Below are 19329 nucleotides of genomic sequence, written 5' to 3' on the forward strand. Positions count from 1 at the left end.
AATCCCAACATTATGAGTTTTCTCCCTAATACTGAAATACTTTGAAAACTGAAAGAAAAGAAAATGTGGTGTTTCGTTTTTTCTTAGGCCTGGTTGTAATACTGAATTGAAATTCTCCACATTTTAACTTTATCCTCATAATGCAATTTTAAAAAAACAACGTTTTTTAATGCCCGGCACATAAAGTTTCAATCTTGTACCTTCAACATTATTCAAGTTTAAAAAAAGTAAAGCTCTTCTGGTTTATGTTATCTTATGTCTGGCACTAATATTCTTCCATAGACTATCACCTGGGAAAATGTCCTATTGTTGAAGAGCAGACTTCCCTCAAAGCACAGGTGCTGCTAATCACATAATGATTGCAATTAAGCCAGCATGCACGAGCAAAGTCTTGTGTGAGTGCTACGCACTCTTTATCAACGCAATCAATCACACCTGCGATAAGGGAGTCAACATGTCTATTTCTCTGGTTTATTGTTATGTTAAACTGCAGAATATGTGACCCAAAAGTGGGAAAAAATTACATGAATGTATTATAAAGCAAGGAAAACACCTTTCTAAATAGTAAATAAAATGCTACCGTGACTTTCTAAAGATGTGTGCAACCACAAAAGGTGACTTTAAACGCACCGTAGGAATACACTTGCATAACAACAGGGATCCGGATAATGGGAGGAGTAAGTGAGGACAGCAAAGCCTGTAAAACACGTTCCGTGAACGCACCAATCCAGTCGGCTTTTCTCTGCGTAGCCCGGAGCAGCAGATCCCCGCTCTCTTCTCTCTGAGCCGCCACAACATTCCCCACAGCATTCCCCCTCTTCGGTGAACAGTTAACTTGTTTTTATCAGAGAGCTGCGTCGGGACAAACCGAGCTCTCGGGATGGATGCTGCTGCTGCGGAGAGGAGCGCCGCGGAGAGCCGGCTGGAGAGATGCAGCCACACGGCGTTCATAGAGGACAACACTCTGTATGTGTGGGGAGGCTACAAGGTGAGAAACGCAGGCTAGCTGTACCTGTGCAGGTAAATATATTTGCTTCTTAAAAGTATCCATTACTTGTTGGTCCTCTTGGAACTTCGTGAGTCCAATGGTTACTTTAATGTTCTTCTTGTTGTGTAAAGTAGCATGCTGACAATTTACCAAGAATAATTGAAAACATTGATTGTGAAAATGTAGCCTCAGGTGTTCTTCAAACTAGTTTAAACCGGTGTGTTAAGGCATTTTAAAGATGTATTTTGTGGTTTTGCTTAACAATCGGTTACTTTTCTATAATTTTGGAAGGAAGATTTGGAAGGAAGATTTATATCAGCACTGCTGCATTTGCTTGGTTTTACCTACATAAATTGGATACTGAGTGTACATCTGTTTACAGAAACCAGCAGATGAGAGCTCTCAAAGGCAACTTTATAGCCGTAGACCAGAACATGTTCCAGCAAAGCAAACATTTTACACTGTATCTTGTTGCATCCTCATTGTTGCTATAAAAGTACAACATTTATCTATTAAACCACAAGAACATGAGTCATTATCTTGTTTTGATTCTTTTAACCACTCACACATCTGAAACCTGCATTGTTGTGGCTTTATTCCTCAGATAAGAGAACAGGTAAAAGATGTTTTCATACTTTGACTCCTCTTTCTCTCAGGTAGTTGGTGGAGAGGACATTGTGTTGCCCAGTGATGAGATATGGCTCTGTGATTTGGACAGCGGGATGTGGTAAGATGTTTAATCAGCTGATATGAACACTCTGTTGCCTTGACATTGAAGCTGTAGATGTAGGCCTCGACCGTGTGACATTGTGAAAACAAGATGCAGGGACTGTGCAAAAGGCTACAGTTACTGGGAGAATTTGTTGAATAAATCCCAGATTAAAAAGCCAACCAGTGTAAACCAAAGCACTAGGGTTGAGGTCACGCTTCATCTGTTTCTTACCAAACTTTTCCTTTTTGTATCACAGGGAAATGAGGGATATGAACGGAGACAGACCACCAGACTTGTCCGGCTTCTGTGGCTCTTATCTAAACGGCACATTCTACATCTTTGCAGGATGCGACCCTGTTGGATACACAAACCAGGTGAGTTTCCTTGACAGCAGCTGAGGCAGTTTGTTGCCCTCGTGTATTATCGTTAAACTGGAGTCATTGAGCTGAGCATCTGTTTTTAATCAGGTTAAAATCTCATTGAGATGTTAAGAGTGACCTTACCAAAAACAACGAAAATACTATTCAAATGGACAAATACAGCAGTGACATTGTGAAGTCATGTATCATTCGTGCTTCTATTGGTTAGCCCTCCAAAACATTGTATATGATTTGCAGGTCCTCTCTAAGCGGTTGACCAATAACAACAGAGCTGGCAATCTGATCAATCAGAGCAGACTGGGCCGTATGAGAAAAATAAAGACCTTTTGGAACATTAAAGCATGTGAAAGATTGGCTTCCCGATAGCATCCTCTCTGATGACTTAAAATTCCTTCAGTACATTATATCTGGAACAAGGTGCTGCGCATGCTTTATGTTTAAGGTAATTCTTCCTGCAATAATGTGTCAAATATGAAGATGTCCTTCTTTTCAGTTTTGTGTCAGAATATAGTCATTTATTTTGGGTATCTTTTGGTATTATTGAAATGTCCTCTTAAGAATACAATATCATTCTCCTTCGTAATTCAACCAGCTGTTTTAAAGGCACATTTATTTACATTTATCTCTTTTTTATAAGAGATTAATCGGATGAAGGTTATGTACTTCTAAAAAACGCGCAGGTTTCGGATCCACCTTCTTTTCTTTCTTTTTTTTGCTTTAACAGAGATATTTTGTAAGGCATTGTCTGTTAAATCTAAAGTGGAACGATTTTAAAATTGATGGATCCCTCTAAGACATTACAGAGGACAGCATGACTAATTAAAAGCATTTTTTAATACTCGTTTTGAATGCCAGATATGAAGTTTGTCTTGTACATCCAGCCAAGCCCAGGGTGTGTTCAAAGAAAAATGCAGTTTATCTATTTGTCATCAGATAGAGTTTTGATTCTGATTCACATCATAAGTAGCGATACAAAATGTCTCAATTATACATCTCACTCCATGATAAAGATGGAAGCTTGATGATTGCAATGAATTTTACTCTCCTGTTAGATGTTCAGCGTTGATCTCACAGAGCAGAGCTGCATGTGGAAGAAAGTGACCGACACAAAAGGAACGACACCCTCACCTCGAAACAAACACTCCTGCTGGGTTTACCGAGACAGGTCAGTCCCTTCTGTGTGAAACAACACAACAGATTTATCACAACATACTTTCAGCTTTTGTAGTTCAACATGTGACATATTTTTCCTTTGTGCAGATTAATCTACTTTGGTGGCTATGGGTGTAAGACGATAGGACAGGTACAGAACACACCGTCATCAAGCTTTGTTGTGGAGGAGATGTCCTGGGTAAATAATATTAACCATGCAGCTTTTTCTCGGCCAGATTTGTACTACTGGCTAAGTTAAGCAGATAGCTTGTTTGGCATTCAAGATCATATTCCAATCTTGTATTTTTCAGGCAACCATTGGAGACATTTTATTTAGGTGCTGGGGCTGGAACAATGAAGTCAGTGTTTATGAACCACATACGGCCATGTGGAGCATGCCAGAGACTCGGGTGAGTGCAACATGATTTCATGTGGAAGCCTGTAGTTAACAGAGGACTTAAGTATTTATTGATGTTTTTTGTAATGTCCAGGGTCCTGCTCCTGCACCCAGAGGCTGCCATGCAAGTACACTTCTGGGAAACAAAGGTTACATCTCTGGTGGTGTGGTGAGTTGGCTTTACTTTGAAGACCAGCTTGTATACACTGTAGTTAAAGGGACAGCTCTACCAACATGTTAAATACTTACTTTTTTTCTCTCCTACTAGACCTATTTATCTATAGAGGTTGTGTTTGCCTGAGTTGCAGAGTGCTTGGGATTACTTGTAGTCCCCACTCACAACAAAGTCTCGATTATCTTGAGTAACAGTAATAAATTCCAGAAGGCGACATTGACTTTGAATTTTGCGAATGTATTAAATGAATTCCAATTGTTTTTACAAAAGCAGTAATCACACGAGTGACTTGTCCTGGTTTCTGCACAATTTCTGGCATGATGTGTGTCTGACCATTTAAATTGGAAGTGTCCTTTTGATTTTTCATTCTCACGGTATGGTAATGGTAAACTCTGTCAGGACTCTCTACTTAAGAACACGTTGGTGTTTGCAGGAAACGGCTGAGTTGGACATGTACTGCTTAGACCTGGACACCTGGACCTGGACTCAATTGTAAAATAACCTTCACTCTTTCACACAAAAAGTAGTTGTAACCTTTTATTATAGATAACACTTATTTCAAATGATGTACTGACCTCTGTTGCAATCTGCTACTTCCCACCAGTGACATCTCCTCATCTTGCTCACCTCTGGGCCGCTCCATGTTCACCATGACGCCAACATCAGATAACACGCTCTTCATTTACGGCGGTCTTGGCACAGACGGAAACACTCTTAGTAAGTGTCGGCCACAGAATAAGTATCGGTTTAAAAGACCTCTGCATTTATCTCTATGCTCCAAGTCTTTCCTACCTCATAAACTGATGACATGCAAAATGACCACAACTAGATTCAAAATGATCTCAAGATGTACAAAATGACTACAAGGACAGAACATAGTGCAGAAACATCATTTTGTAGCTCTTTATGGTCATTTTGTGTCCCTTTTTGTGCGTCTTTATAGTTCTTTTGTGGTTGTTTGAACGACTTTCCAATAAAAAGTATTTACTTCAAACAGAGGTCCTGGCATTGAAACTCTAAAAATATTTTGTCTTCATTTTATTATCGTCTTAATTATGTATCTTGGGCCAGTGTGCCCATGGTTGAAGGACAGTATTATAATGGAATAAACAAAGGGCATCATCATTGCGCATGTGGTTAACCTGTGGTTTAATCTGCATTTCATCATTACCTATCTCTGCTAGATGATGCCTGGCAGTTTAACATGCAGAAGAAAGAGTGGAAAGAAATAACGCACCAACACAAGGACAAGCCCAGGTATTTAATTTGTCCATGTCAGTTTTAAGTGTAGTTCAATGTTTAAAAAGAAACGGTGCGTTTATTTCTGTGTTCACTCACCTGTCCCCCAGAGTGTGTCACACAGCGTGCCTGGGAAGGGACAACGATGTCGTGGTGTTCGGGGGAAGCAGCAACATGTGCCTCCTCATGGACTCGGTGTGTGAGAACGTTTCATTGGCTGTTTTCGGTTTTTAGATAATTTTTCACTTTCAATGAACTTTTTGGGGTAGAATTTAGCATATCTTAATGGAAAACTTAAAGTTCCTATATACCCTCAGTTTCATCAGTAATGAAATTGCAGCATTTGCTTTAATCCCCTCATTTCGTCTCAAATTTTCTAACCTATGTCATTTGTTAAGCATGCCAAATATAGCTCAGTGATTCAGAAGTGTTGCATAAAAAAGGTTAAGTGGTTTAAGGGGCTCAAGTGCACATATACTGGTGGTAGTAATTTAAACAGGAAGCCCACCGAAAAAATAAATAGAAATAGAACTGTGTAGATTTTTTTTTTTATGTCACACCTCTGTATATGTCAGGTGACTGTTCTGAGGGCTCCATCACAAAACCAGTGCAGGGACGTCTTCATGTTTCAGACCCAGCCGTACTCCCTGTTCAGGTAAGTTCAACCTTCCACGTACAATTTCTGATAACATGACACCCATCCAGAAAAATCCGCTGTGAGTTCATATTTTGTATCATTGCTCACTTCCCTGATGTGTCAGTGGTTAGTCACATGCCCCTCTTGTTCCCACCACTCGTTATGTACATTGGCAGCATGTGCGAGCATGTTTGCACGTCGTCTGCGTTCACACATGATTAAGCAGTTTTAACAAAGTCCACAGAGACTCTTTAAACACTCTCAGCTATTTATACACTCTGGCCCTGTGTGCAGCAGGACACGGTGTTATGCTAATGAGCTTTACATTGTCATCATGTCGGTTAGTCTGTGCCATGTTTATATTGAAAGATTAAAATGGCTCTCTTGAGATTAGGTTGTGAAGTTGGATTGTGTTCATTCAACCCTCAAAGCATTTGAGGATTATGAAAGTTCTCATTCTGACCAACCAGTGACGTATGGATCATTTATTTAAAGAATGGCAGCAACTGATATGTCTTTTTTGATAAATCTACCGATAATTTCATATTATTGGATTAATGGTTTGTCCCCAAAAATATCAGGAAGTGTTTTTTTGTTCTGAATCCTCATGGTTTATTACACTTATTGTAATTCGCATTTGACAAAAAGCTTCAGCTTAATGCAATGTAGTTTTATACATTTTATGATTTATAAAACTTTCTATTTGTTCCTGTTCTGTTGCCAAGTTTTAGGTGAGGTTAAACCCATGTGTTTAATTTTAGGTTTTGTGGATGATGAGTTATAGCAAAATGCTCTCTAAACAGAACCAGAAGGATTTTTCCCCCCTTTTATACAAAGAAAACCAATTGGTACATTTTAGATAAGATATCTTAGGTATAGCAGGATACTAACCACAATCATATTCAGCTACCTTTTTTAAAAAATGTAGTCCATCCCTAAATCCTCCTCTTAAACACAGTGATCCGTCACTCCGTCAAGCACTTATACAAGTTAAAGTGATTGGCTGTTTGTTCCTTCTGTTGGTGTGATTTTTATGAGAAAATGCACTATCGCCATTGCATTACTTGCCATTCACTTTGGTGCATGCTAGTGAGGGATACAGGGTTACAAGTTGGCTGTTTTGGAAAGCTTGGCTCATTTCAAAACTGGATTACAGAATCTTTAAAGGAATGAGTGTCACATTGAGACCTTGCCAAATACGTTCACGCGCCTATAATGTGGTATCCGGTGCCTGCGGCGACTTTCAGACACTAGCGCCTGTATTTGCTGCAGGTGAGCTTGCCGCTCCTTCCCCTCCAAATGTTCTAAGTAAAACACATCAGTTTTGGTCAGAGCAGAGCCACAGTTATTTATTATCGAACAAGAAAGAAATATTTGCAGAATCTAAACAGTCAGTTTTTTCTTCCCTCTGTAGACTGTGTGAAGACCTCATAGCAAAAAACTCTGAAGTTTTTGAGGAGCAGCTGACCTGGCTGCCATCAAAGCTACGGAACAAAATTGACAAGCGAGTGGCCTTTTTCTCCTCTACGAATCCTGTTCTTACAGCTTGAACACAACAATAGGTTTTTTTATTAATTAGAGCAAGTCAATTACTAAAACAAAAATGTTATTTTTTTGTACGTTTGGAAGGTTTGTGGGTTTTTGTAAAAAGAAAGTGCTATTGTTTTAACTTAAGATTTGTATGTTTTTTGCCTTATTTTTAAACAACCAGTTTAGATTCGGTAAAATTTTACTCTATTATAGTGATTTTAATATTGTTCAATCTGTTTTTGAATAAAGGAATTGATATGTTGTATATTACTGTGGTGTTTTCTATCATCAGTGGTAAAAATAAAGTGATCTACTTTAGGACTTCACCTTAGTATCTGAACTTGTGTAAAATTATGAATGAAGTACTCCGAGTACTTCCACAGTTCAACCAAACAGAAACGATGCAGTGGAAGTACAATGTGTGCAGTAGAACAAAAAATGAGGCAAAATTGTTCTTTAGTCTTTTAAAAAAGGGATTTCACATACAAATTAAATTTTCCACTTTTAATCAAATCAGCCGAAATGATGATTATTTTCTTTCTCAAAATATCGGAAAAGTGTTAAAATTAGTTTTAGAAAATAACGGAATCAGTTGTTTAAATGCGGAACATTTCATAATGACTTGACACATTGAATGAATCTGCACGTTAAAGCTGAAGGACGTGTACATAAACAGGGAAGTGTTTCCTGAGGGGAAAAATATACTTTTTGAAGTTCTTGTTTACTATATTATATTTAACTCTTTTTCTTAGAATTTGTGAATATTCCCCCTCTCCTCTTCTGTGAGTTTCAGTTACAGATACTTCAAACTTTACAATCACTGTTTTTCCATAAAGAGAAATATCATTCTACCTAAACACATTTTCTGAGACGCCATCGGACACTACTCTCACTTTATTTCCAATTGAAAATCTGACAATGCAAAGCAGAACAGGTTGGGGTTGATTCTTGTTTAATTTCAAAGAATTGATTTTAAATTTTGGCCTGATATTTGATGGTCACAGCAGATACAACGGGCAGCTCATGCCGGAAGGGTGCCTGTTAGTTTCACATAGGTCGAACGTAGTTAGCAGGAAGCATGCCCCGCTGCCCTGTGCGCTGGTTGCATCCGAACATCCACCCTTCGTCTATCTGCTCCACGTTTAAGATCAGGTCACCTTCCTGCAGAGAAACCTCATCTGCCTCTGCTGCCGTGTAGCTGTACACGGCCTGGTAACGTTTCTATGGAGTGGGATCAAACACACACACAGACACTCACACACAGCTGCACTGGCATATGACAAAGACTCTAAACAGAGTGATTTGCATTGAATTTCCATACAATCATACTGTATCCTTTAACAAAAAAAATGTCAACTCAATCAGCAGTTGGAACACACTCAAAGTGCATGCTTAACTGTAAGGTCAACAGCATGTGCACACAATTGTCTTATCATTCTTTAGTTTATTGGTCTGTTTTTACATGCCTTTTGATAATTGTCTTAGTCTATTTGTATTTTTGAAAGGTCTTTGCATTTTTTGTAGTTTTGGTCTCTGTAGTTGTTTTACTCTGTAGTTGTTTGTATCTCTTTGTGGTTGTTTTTTTCCCCCTTTTTTTGGTGTTTTAAGCCTCCAGAGCTTTCTTGTTTTGTTTTTTTGTCTTTGTAGTTCTTAGTGTCTCCTTGAAGTTTTTTGTTTTTGTTAAGTAATTATTTTGGACTGTCTTACTGGTTGGTCGTGTCTCTTTAAATGAGATTAAGGCCAGCAATCCATACTTAGGGCATACTTGCAAGGCCAGCAATCCATACTTTACTTGCAATGACCTGGTGCACACAGCAAAGTCCATTAAAAAATGTGTCATCCTATCAGGTATGGAAGAAGTTGACTTGTCTCCTGACCTCAACCACATCCAACACAAACAGCATGGTTAAAATTGTGAAATATGAACTGGTACACAGACTGTTAACCCATATCTGATCTCCCAACATCAGTGTTGGATCCCTCAGGCTCAAGCAGCACATTAAGACCTATTGCATTGCAAATTGATGTTAAACAATGAAATTATAAGTGGCAGGTGTCAAAATAGTTTTGTCTGTCGAGTGTCTGTTTATGTATTAGCCTTACCCCTCCACTAGGTGGTGCTACAGGAGCAGGACACGTTTGTCCGACCGGTGGCTGAGTGAATCTCTCAGGGTTGCAGGGTTGTTCCTCATAGTCTAAACACAACAACCACAATGCAAACAGTTAAAGAAAAAAAATACACATAATTGAATATGGTTTATTAAAGAAGTATATGTCAAAAAAAGTGTAAGGATGTTTCCTACCTTGTCTATTCTCAGGAGGAGGTGCGTCACTTCGAACCCTGCTCTTCTCAAAGTCTTCATGGTACTTTATCTGCACACACAGGCAGCGACACACTCATGTTAAAGCCACATCAAATCTGACTGCTGACCCTCAAGGTCTCTGTGAGAGGGAGCTCACCATGTTTGGAGGTGCTGAGAGAGGAGGAGGGGTTTATCTCTGCTACAGAGGCAACCGTTTTGAAAAAACCTTTCAGGGCTGTCAGATGTGCGATTTCAGATTTGGTGCTTTTTATAATCTCAAATAACAATACTTTAAAGATACAAACAACTTGGAATGTGCAACTTACATTTTATAAATAGGCATAAATAAACACATGTTATATACAGTGTGACATATTTACTTTTTGATCATTCAATATATAAATTAAGTTTGCTTATTAACAATTACCTTTGATATGCCGAGTGTTTTATTAGAAATATTGTCAAGAGTTATTGGTTATTTTTAAGTATCTGAGCTCCTATTTATATTTTCAAATGCAGCTTAATGTTGAAGGGCTTGTCTACTTTCAAGGTTTCATTTGTCATATGCACAGCATATACAACGTATGAAAATCTTATATCCCATGCTCCTCCAACAACTTATAGAATGATGTGGCGAGATTCACATTATAATTGCACAAATGTGATTATTCAAAGATGAATAGAAATAGGAGACAGTTGTGATGTATTTCTTCATTAGTTGTACCACATCTCCCTGAAAAGAAACTGTAGTGTTGAGACGCTTAATGCAACTTCCAGTGAGTCCACCAGGGGACAGAGAGAGACAGATAATCCCACAGCCTCTATGAAATTAATCAAATGCAGTTCCAGCTTTTAAGAGGCTGGAAGAGGACTGGGTGTCCTCGATAGACCTCAGGAAGAGAAAACAGACGGAGAATCTGATGGGAAAAGACTGCAGGATAGTGTGGGACTTAAAAAAAAGAGGGGGAACGATTTAAAGAAAGAACAGCAAAACGAAAGGAAAGAAAGAAAGGAGGGAAGGTAAGAATGATAGAAGGAAAGGACAGAGGAAGAAAGAGAGAAGAAGAAAGAAAGGGAGGATGGATAGAAGGAGGAAAGAAAAGGGGAGTTCGGGAGGAAAGAAAGGGAAAAGAGTGAAGAAGTAAGGGAGGAAGGAAGGAACTTCCCAGTGGAAAAATAAGTTACTCTATTTTGCCTTTTTCACATGCAGCTTATCTCCCATCATTCCTATCTGCAACCACAACTCTCATGAGACAAAAAAGAGAAAGTGTGTGTGTTGGTTTAAGTGTGGTGTGTGTGTGAGAGCTTGTGTTCACAGCTGAGAGACTTTGACCATATAGGGCAGCTGCTCCTCAGTGGCCGAGGAGAAATGTCTGAAATGTGTCTCTGCTGGATCCCTCACTGCTGCCTGCTGCAGTTTGTTATTCTCTGCCAGTGTTTCAACTTTGTGTGAAGTACCAGTCCACAAATCCCCTATCTACCATCCTATTATTGGACCAGGATGTTTTCCTGTTGTGTCTTACGGGGATTGCTGAACTTGTTTGTTGCACCATGCTTGTTTTTTTGTCTCTTAAGGTAAAAAAATACTATTCATAAAATAGATTAAGGATTAATTTCTTCTTTAAATTCTTATAATGATATATGTTTGAGTGAAAAGGAATAACCATCAAAAGTAGATTACCCAAATTACAAGAGAAAAAATGGGAATCACGTTTTGGGAACAGTTTCTGCAGATAATCAACAGAACTGCTTTCCACATATTTCCCTATTCTCAACTCAAGAAAAGGTTTCAGACTTCTGAATCGTCAAACTTGCAAATACCAAATGTATTCAGTGCTCTTGCAAATGTCATGTGTCCCTCTAGCAACCACAACCACAGCTTCTAAATTGAGTATAAATGACGTCCGTGTGATGGTCATTCTCAGTTGGTTATGTAGGCCACCTCTCAAACAGGAAACTGCATGAACATAAAGTCAAATCAAATACCTGCCGAAGAGTAAGTTTCTTACGTTACTGATCTGGTCTTGAGTCTTCTTCAGTCTCTGCATCTCCGGAGTGTCGACCACCACGCTGAAACCTTTCCCCTTGTTCTTTTCAAAGTCCTCTTTGTAAAGAGCCTGAAATTTTAAGTAAAATTAATTTTATTTTAGAAGACGAATAATCATATTTGCTTTCTTGCTTGGAGTTAGATGCGAATATTTATACTTCTCTTTTCCTTATTGGATATATGTATCTACAACCAGTAGCTTGTTTGCTTAGCTTAGCATAAAGACTCTAAAAAGACTGGCACTGTCCACAGGTAAAAACATCTGCCTATTAGCACTTCTTAAGCTCACTAACTGACGCATTAGATATTTTTTATTTAACCCGTAGGCTTCCAAAGTCATGGCCAAGACACATAATCCCCAGCAACAATACACATGTCCTTTTTACACTTCTGTTTTTGTATTGCTTAGTTAATTACATAAAGCCCATATTTTGTTACCTTTGGTCAGAGCCAGGCTAGCGGTTTCCCCCCTGTTTTTAGTCTTAAATCTAAGCTAAGCTAGCCGTCTGCTGGCAGTTGGCTTCATAATCATACGAGTGGTATCAAGCTTCTCGTCTAACACTTGGCAAGAAAGCAAACGTCACAAACAACTTATTTGAAGGGAAATGTTTCGTTATATCTGTTATTTTTTTAATTCATGCACATTTTTATCCTTCACATGGGAGTTTTGAGCTGCATTCATGGTGTATTGGTATGACTTTAAAGACATCTCGCTGTTTCTTAAGTGCTCATACTATTGTATAGGTGGTACCGTATGTACAACTCACTAACTTTTTGCTAATGACCCCTTCATTTGTGCTAAAGTGTAGTGAACTTGAAGCATACTTGTCACAGGGTACTTGTTAGTGTGTGCAGTTCTTACATGCAAATTGGAATCAACTGCATTTCTTTTGTCAGCAATGACAAATTCAATATAACCTGAATGCAGCATTGGATAACAAATGGAAATAATTAAACAATCACATAAAAGGGAAAACATTTTTAAGTGCATGCAGAGACAAACATAGTTAGTGGTTGAAAGGACGTCACATCTAAAGCTTCGACTGGCTGTTATGACTATAGAGACGTACGAGGATTTAGTATTAATATATTAGTTGATGCTCTTCAGTTCTTGAGGCGAACCGGACGTACGTGACTGATCTGGTCTTGAGTCTTCTTCACTCTCTGCATTTCCGGAGTGTCAGCCACCACGCTGAAACCTTTTCCCTTGTTTTTTTCAAAGTCCTCCTTATAGAGTGCCTGCAAATTTGTTATGCATCAGTCTTTGAAATGATTCCCCTGTGGTTAACTTCCCAGTCCAAAGAGGGTTGTTTTTCAAATTACAGAAAATAGATTAGATATTCTGTGGTAGCATGCACAATTAATGCTGAATCAAACCAACAAATAAACACAAACACACGCGTTGGCTAGTTGTAACGTTTCTTTGTAATTTTAGGCCCGGGGGAAACACACACACACACACACACACACACACACACACACACACACACACACACACACACACACACACACACACACACACACACACACACACACACACACACACACACACACACACAGTGGTGAGTCATGTTCTTGCTATGAGGAATATGCCTCTCAGTAGGAGAACTTGCCTGCCGAGACTTTTATGGTTATAAACAATGAGCTGGGTTGGATGAGATGAGGCGAGAGGACAGAAGGAAAGAGTGAGGAGGAAACTGCTGTTGGTGTCAATGGGATCCAATGTTATCCTAAGCATCCTATAGCATAATAATATATGTTACATGATAGTTTAAAAGGCTTTTTTTTTAAAAAAATTACCAAAAATGGAGCTAATCTGTGCGGTAATATCAGGTGCTTGTTTCAGACAATTGTTATATTCTGAAAAATCATTTGGTTCCTTAAATACTTGAAATTCACATAAGTAAAGAACTGAACTATAGTTTTCTCTGCGAAGAGGTGTCTGTGGTTCCCACCAAATGGTTGTGCTAATGTTAAACATTGTGGTTTTTTTTCTTAGTTCACGTTGAGATGAAAACAAGGACATCGGGATGGATTTAAAGAGTAAGTTAACAGAATAATCTATTGGCCGCACTTTGATGGATTGGTTTAACCCTCGCCTTGCAGGTCATAGCAGTCCATTAAGTCTCCCAGCTAGAGGCGAGAGTCGATTAACCTAGTTTAAACATACGACTTGAAAGGAGGCAGGGGGAAACAGCTAGCTTATATCTCTAGAAGTATATTTAGAAGTAAAAAAATAGGGGCCCCAATACTACACCATATGGCAAATATGGGACTTCTACTGTGGACTTCAACAGATACAAAGGCCTGTACGTATTAAGTTTAACAGAACAAAACCAGAAGAGCATTCAAAGGGTGAAGATGTTTGCCAATGGCAAGTCAAAAATCATAAATATATTGGTTCTTCCATGGCCTGTGCAACACCCTTCCACCAAGATTTGTCTAAAACGGTTATTCTCAGAAAATCCTGCTGACAAGCAAAGCAACAAACCATTCTGTAAACATTCCACATTGATAGTACAAACTGATGATTTGAGTTAATGTAAAGGTTTGCAGAAGAAAAAAAAATGTTAAGAAACAACACAATCCCCAAAGTAAGATCCAAACTGTAAAGGAATCTTTTTAATTTTCCGTGACTTGCAGGGCTTAATGTTTATCAGGGGCTAATGTGCTGGCTTGGACAGTGTGATGAGATTAGAGATTAAGAACGGACATAAGAGAGACCAAAAGGAAGAAGAGATGTATGTGACTTTTAAAACTATACACTCCATGTTTTTGATCACTTAAGAAAAAACAATATATAAAACTCAAGATTTTTGTTCAGGTTGAATCTCAGACTTTTACATCAAAGTCAAGCTTTCTCAGTCAAAAGTCTAATTTGATTAAATTAAAGGAATCCATTTGTGCTGAGAGGTGCGTCCCCGTCTCCTGCTGTGAGACGGACAGAGAGCTGATTGGAGGAGACGGATAGAGAGGGAAAGACATTCCGAGTCAGGATGACGGCAAGGAGATTAGGACGAGTATCTTAGAAAGAGAGCAGAGACGATCCAGGGTTGTCTCACCTGGCTGTTGAGCATGCTCTGTTGCTTGAGTCGCAGATTCTCGGGGGTGTCGGCCACAATGGTGAAGGAGGTTTTGGGGTAATGCCTAAAATAACGAATGAGTAAAACATTTTAGAATATCTCTTTGGAAATAAATAAACCAAACTCAACCAAAAAAAGACAACTTAAAAAGGGACAAATACACATCTTTGGATTAAATAAAGCCCCGATATAGAATGGTATGTTGTGTCTGTTTTTTTAAGGGTTTTCTCAACTGTTTCAGCAGGATGATCAGTGTGGTGTTAACACTCACATACTGCAGTAAGGTTTCTTCTCAAAGCCTTTGTAGGTCGTCATGCTCAGGGCCATCTTGCAGACCTCGCAGCTGAAACAACCTTTGTGCCAATACTTGAGGAACAAAAAGAGAGCAAAGAGTCAGACATAAAGTGTCAAATATTCAAAAGTCTTGCTGGTTGTTCAAATGCAAGCACTTGAAGTCAGCAAGAAAGAAAAAAAAGGAGACATCAATGTAACGTTCACTGACAGTGGGAACATTCCTTTACTGCTCTACACAAGCTGATCGTCCTCTTTGCTAAACAAGAGCAAATGATAAGAGATGTTACTGTGAGAAATTACTAAATGAAAATGGTTATTCTTTTTAGATGCCGTTAAAAGAATATGTTAATTTTTTTTATATTGGGGTTGAATGAGGTACATTAAGACATTTAAGACTTTTGTTCTATCTGTGCTCTCTTCAAAGTCACCATACTCAACAAAAATAGTAATTTTTCTTTGCATAACATTGGAATTTCTGGCCTCCCACTGCCTCAATTGGTTAGCTAGTGTAATTTTTACAAACAACTCTTTGTTTTGTGAGCTTATACTAATGGTTTTGTCAATGGAGTCTGGTGGCTTAAGAGAGCATAGATAACGCTTTCTGTTCCCTTTCAGAAAGGGTTGTCAGAGAGCAAGATAAAGCAGTGAAAATATTCTAAATATAGGGTCCACTTAAACTGATAATAACTTTTTGGGGGGGCTTGAATCCATTTTGCTGCTGCCTTGTCTAAACAGGTAATTGCTTTACTTCTGCGCAGGTTCTTCTGTTGTCTAAATTGGAGGCTTGCTGGATATATACAGCATTTGGGACTGTCAATTTCCAGATAAAGGTATGTATGACAGTACTCCAACTCCCTTAGTAACCCGTTTACAGGATTCACTTGATTGGGTTAACGTCACAAAATAAAATAAAATCTTTGTTGATATATAAAAAATGCTGTAATGCAAGAAACATACATTGAAGGTACATAAATCATTGTGCATTGGGTCTTTACATCAATTAAATCAACCCAGACTGTTACATTGATCTGAGTTTCATTATCTAGTTGTAGACACACACACACACACACACACACACACACACACACACACACACACACACACACACACACACACACACACACACACACACACACACACACACACACACACACACTTAAATAGCCTTCTGAGATGTGGTTTTCTGCCTCTTACTCTTTGTATGTGTCTGAGTTTTAGTGTGTATTTATGTCATCATGCATGTGAAGTCAGCCACATCATCAGACAATCATAAAGTGTTTAAGCATCAAAGAGTATACTATGGCAATAAGTACAACGGTTTTTTGGTTTAAATTATATTTGTTGTATTATATCTGCAAGCTCTTCAATGCTAAAACAAAAATACATTTCCCCAAGTAATGTTTTAAGTAGTTTAATGTCCATGTACTTGAGTATATCCATTTTTTGCTACTTTATATTACTTCATAATATTTCAGAGGCAAGTATATCGTTACCTCAACGACGCTGAAGTTAGCATCCGATTCAGAGCCTCCGATTCGGCAGTTAAGGGGAAAGTTAACGGATATTTAATTTACAGCACTGAGTGACAAATCCTCAGTTGTTTGAACCTCTTAAATCGCTGCATATCCGATGTATTTGGACTATATAATCCCAGAGAGTCTAAACATTCTTTATAATACACTTTCAGATTTGTGAAACATTTATTCTATTGTGAAAATGCAAAAAAGGGAGATTTTGCTGCTGTTTTCACATCCAGACCACATTGGACCAGGTCCTGATCTAAAAGCACTATACTTAGATTTGTCACATCTGCAATAGATTATCCCAGAGAGGCTAAGAATTCTTTATAATACAGTTTCAGATTTGTGAAAGCTTTATTCTATTTGTGAAAATGTAAAAAAGTGAGATTTCGCTGCTTTTTTTCAAATCTAGACCACATTGGTAACTACTACTAGGTAACTACTAGGTACTAGGTACTACAACTAGGTAAAGCACTTTTCAAATTGTTATTTCAAAATAAAATCCAAGACCGCAGCCGAACTGTCCGCAGAGTGCCTGCAGACAGACATAATTCTCACTTTAAAGTCAACATTTTTTTTTCATATGCCCCTAATCCTCTTCCTTAGAATCCAGATTTATTTATTGAAATCATTTAATTTACCTATTTTTGAATGAATGTGTAGTGACATCATAGACTGTATAAATAATGGAAGTAGTATCCGTGACGTTACCCATAGGTTTGTGAAGAGCCGTAATGAAACTCAAATTAGGCGACTCCCACCGTCGACATTTTCTCAGTCTACCTCTCGCCCACTCCCGGCTAATCCAAATATCGATATAGGGTTGGAGTTGAAGCGGGCGTGGCGACTGAAACACGCCCATCTAGCTCGAAGCTACCAAGCTAGCGAAGGCTTCCAAGCTAGGCTACATGCTACCGTATGCTACTCGCGGCGCTATCCCGCTAAAAGTCAACAGCATACACTGCGGGCTAGTTGCTCCCGGTTGCCGGTCGGCTTACTCAAGGTAAATTAACCTGAAACTATACAGCAAAACTTCACATAAAAGATATATCTGTTGATTGAGATTATACTGCACTAGTTTAAAAATGCTTGTTTCAAATACAATGCAACACTATATTTTGACAAGAAATGTGGCCAGTGTTACCGTGAATCAGCTATCGTTAACGTTTAATTTGAAACTGAATTTTAATTTCGTTTAATAAATTAAGTTACATGTGATGGTAAATGTGTTATTGATACTGGCTTGCATAGTCATTATTATTGCTGCTTTAAGGATTTATACCAAACAAGACACATTATCAGTGCAGAGGCTTAGCGGAGCTATCAGAGCAACAACTAGCGGCTCGCACCCACTGACGGCGCTAACCTGTCATTCAAAGCGACCACGCCCTTAATAATGCATAAGCCTTAATATAATTAAAACGGGAGCGTTATATAGAAATTCACCCTCCTCACAGTTGTCACGAATACGAAATTAGCTATAGACACCAAAAGCAATTTTTGTACCACGCTGAAAACATGTTTATTTATACTGTAAAAATTGGCATTTTAACATTGGGTCAAATCAGCAATTGGTCTAATGTAGTCTAGATGCGAAAACGGAAGTGAAATCTCCCTTTTTTTGCATTTTCGGAGGAGGATTGGTCGCTCAGCGCCTTAAAATTAAATATCCCTTAACTTTCCCCTTAACTGCCGAATCCGAAACTCTGGATCGGATGCTAACTTCAGCGTCGTCTTACCTCACTACATTTAGTCACAAATTGATCTAGTAGTCAATTTGAATTAATAGTACAACAGGTCATCTACAAATAAATGATTGGGTATTGTTAAAGATAAAACTGATTGACTGGGAAATTGCTTATTCAAAAAAGCCCATATTTAACAGTTTAAACATTAAAGTCATGAAGATATTACGCAATAACCAGAATCAATACCTCAAAGTTTAGTATTTGAGTAGATTCGTTCTTCCATCACTCCTTAAAGTGCTTGCTAAATAACTTATAGTAAAGTTATTATCAGACAACAATATTATAGACTTAAGATCTCGACATATATTAGTGAATGTCTAATATAAAAGGGATATATGGTTAATGAATGTGATTAGAGTTGTATCACCTTACCTTATCAAGACAATTTATTTTTTCTGTTGGGTAAACTGGTTTATTGCATCTTCCACAGGGCGGATTCATGATGGCGCAGGGATTCTTAAAACCAAAAACTAACAACAATACTGATTAAAAAAGCAAGTATTAAAATAAATGTTAAGAAGTACAGGCTATGATGAGCAACCAGGACACGAACCGTCCTCTTTTCCGCGTTCAGGCATTTCAATTATTAAACTGTTGCGACCTCAAGGCGAGGAGGAGTCAAACGTGAAGCGCTGAGATTGCTTGGTGCCTTCACTTACCCTCGGATTAAGGAAGTTTCACTTGTTGTAGAAGAAGTACCATCACAACGCAAAGGGGACAATCCATTAGATTCAAATATTTTTCATTTTATTTATATATATATATATATATATATATATATATATATATATAAATTTAAAAAAAAATAATATATATATATATATATAATGCACATCTGCCATACATATCTGTTTATAATACACATATCTATATATTATACATATCTGCCATATATACATCTGTTTATACGTAATATATGCATCTGTCCATACCACCTCATTCAACAGTGTAAAGTATTTAAATTACCGTACAGTGTATTTAAATACTTTCAATGTATTCCACATATGTATATATTTCACATCCTTAAATCTTTATTGTTTTTATTGTAAATATTCTTCTCTGTTTTTGCACTATTTTATTTATCTTATTTGCACCATGTATGTTGAGTTGTTGGAGGAGCATGG

The 19329-nt window shown here is 38.1% G+C and overlaps 2 protein-coding genes across 4 annotated transcripts; one reads left to right on the forward strand and one right to left on the reverse strand.

Moving 5' to 3' along the window:
- Nucleotides 1–95: 95 nt before the first annotated feature.
- Nucleotides 96–7475, forward strand: LOC134870891 (kelch domain-containing protein 1-like). 2 transcript variants are annotated; one of them, XM_063893395.1, is made up of 13 exons: nt 96–1020; nt 1645–1715; nt 1957–2074; nt 3133–3245; nt 3341–3431; nt 3544–3642; nt 3724–3798; nt 4238–4296; nt 4409–4521; nt 4989–5061; nt 5154–5238; nt 5619–5698; nt 7095–7475. In XM_063893395.1, exons 1-13 carry the CDS (start codon nt 931–933, stop codon nt 7228–7230), a joined length of 1203 nt encoding a protein of 400 aa, XP_063749465.1. In that variant the 5' UTR covers nt 96–930; the 3' UTR covers nt 7231–7475. The 2 variants fall into 2 exon arrangements, with proteins under 2 accessions (XP_063749465.1, XP_063749464.1); XM_063893394.1 differs by having other exon boundaries at nt 96–988.
- Nucleotides 7476–7659: 184 nt separating this feature from the next.
- Nucleotides 7660–18830, reverse strand: LOC134870892 (LIM and SH3 domain protein 1-like). 2 transcript variants are annotated; one of them, XM_063893396.1, is made up of 8 exons: nt 18578–18830; nt 14915–15009; nt 14623–14707; nt 12692–12799; nt 11523–11630; nt 9514–9583; nt 9314–9405; nt 7660–8431 (listed from the first exon to the last, which is right to left on the reverse strand). In XM_063893396.1, exons 1-8 carry the CDS (start codon nt 18644–18646, stop codon nt 8258–8260), a joined length of 801 nt encoding a protein of 266 aa, XP_063749466.1. In that variant the 5' UTR covers nt 18647–18830; the 3' UTR covers nt 7660–8257. The 2 variants fall into 2 exon arrangements, with proteins under 2 accessions (XP_063749466.1, XP_063749467.1); XM_063893397.1 differs by lacking the exon at nt 12692–12799 and having other exon boundaries at nt 18578–18829.
- Between the last annotated feature and the right edge of the window lie 499 nt (nt 18831–19329).

This window comes from Eleginops maclovinus, chromosome 10 (genome assembly GCF_036324505.1).
Source record: "Eleginops maclovinus isolate JMC-PN-2008 ecotype Puerto Natales chromosome 10, JC_Emac_rtc_rv5, whole genome shotgun sequence".
Classification (NCBI taxonomy): Eukaryota; Metazoa; Chordata; class Actinopteri; order Perciformes; family Eleginopidae; genus Eleginops; species Eleginops maclovinus.

Bases quoted from the DNA above. Each gene is read 5' to 3' on its own strand.
- LOC134870892 (XM_063893396.1), bottom strand. From the start codon at position 18,646: ATGAATCCGCCCTGTGGAAGATGCAATAAACCAGTTTACCCAACAGAA. The intron at 15,010-18,577 runs GTAAGGTGATAC...TTGTTCCTCAAG, and splicing joins AAATAAATTGTCTTGATAAG to TATTGGCACAAAGGTTGTTT. The intron at 12,800-14,622 runs GTGAGACAACCC...ACAAATTTGCAG, and splicing joins AGAGCATGCTCAACAGCCAG to GCACTCTATAAGGAGGACTT.
- LOC134870891 (XM_063893394.1), top strand. From the start codon at position 881: ATGGATGCTGCTGCTGCGGAGAGGAGCGCCGCGGAGAGCCGGCTGGAG. The intron at 3,799-4,237 runs GTGAGTTGGCTT...TGGTGTTTGCAG, and splicing joins GTTACATCTCTGGTGGTGTG to GAAACGGCTGAGTTGGACAT. The intron at 5,062-5,153 runs GTATTTAATTTG...CCTGTCCCCCAG, and splicing joins CAACACAAGGACAAGCCCAG to AGTGTGTCACACAGCGTGCC.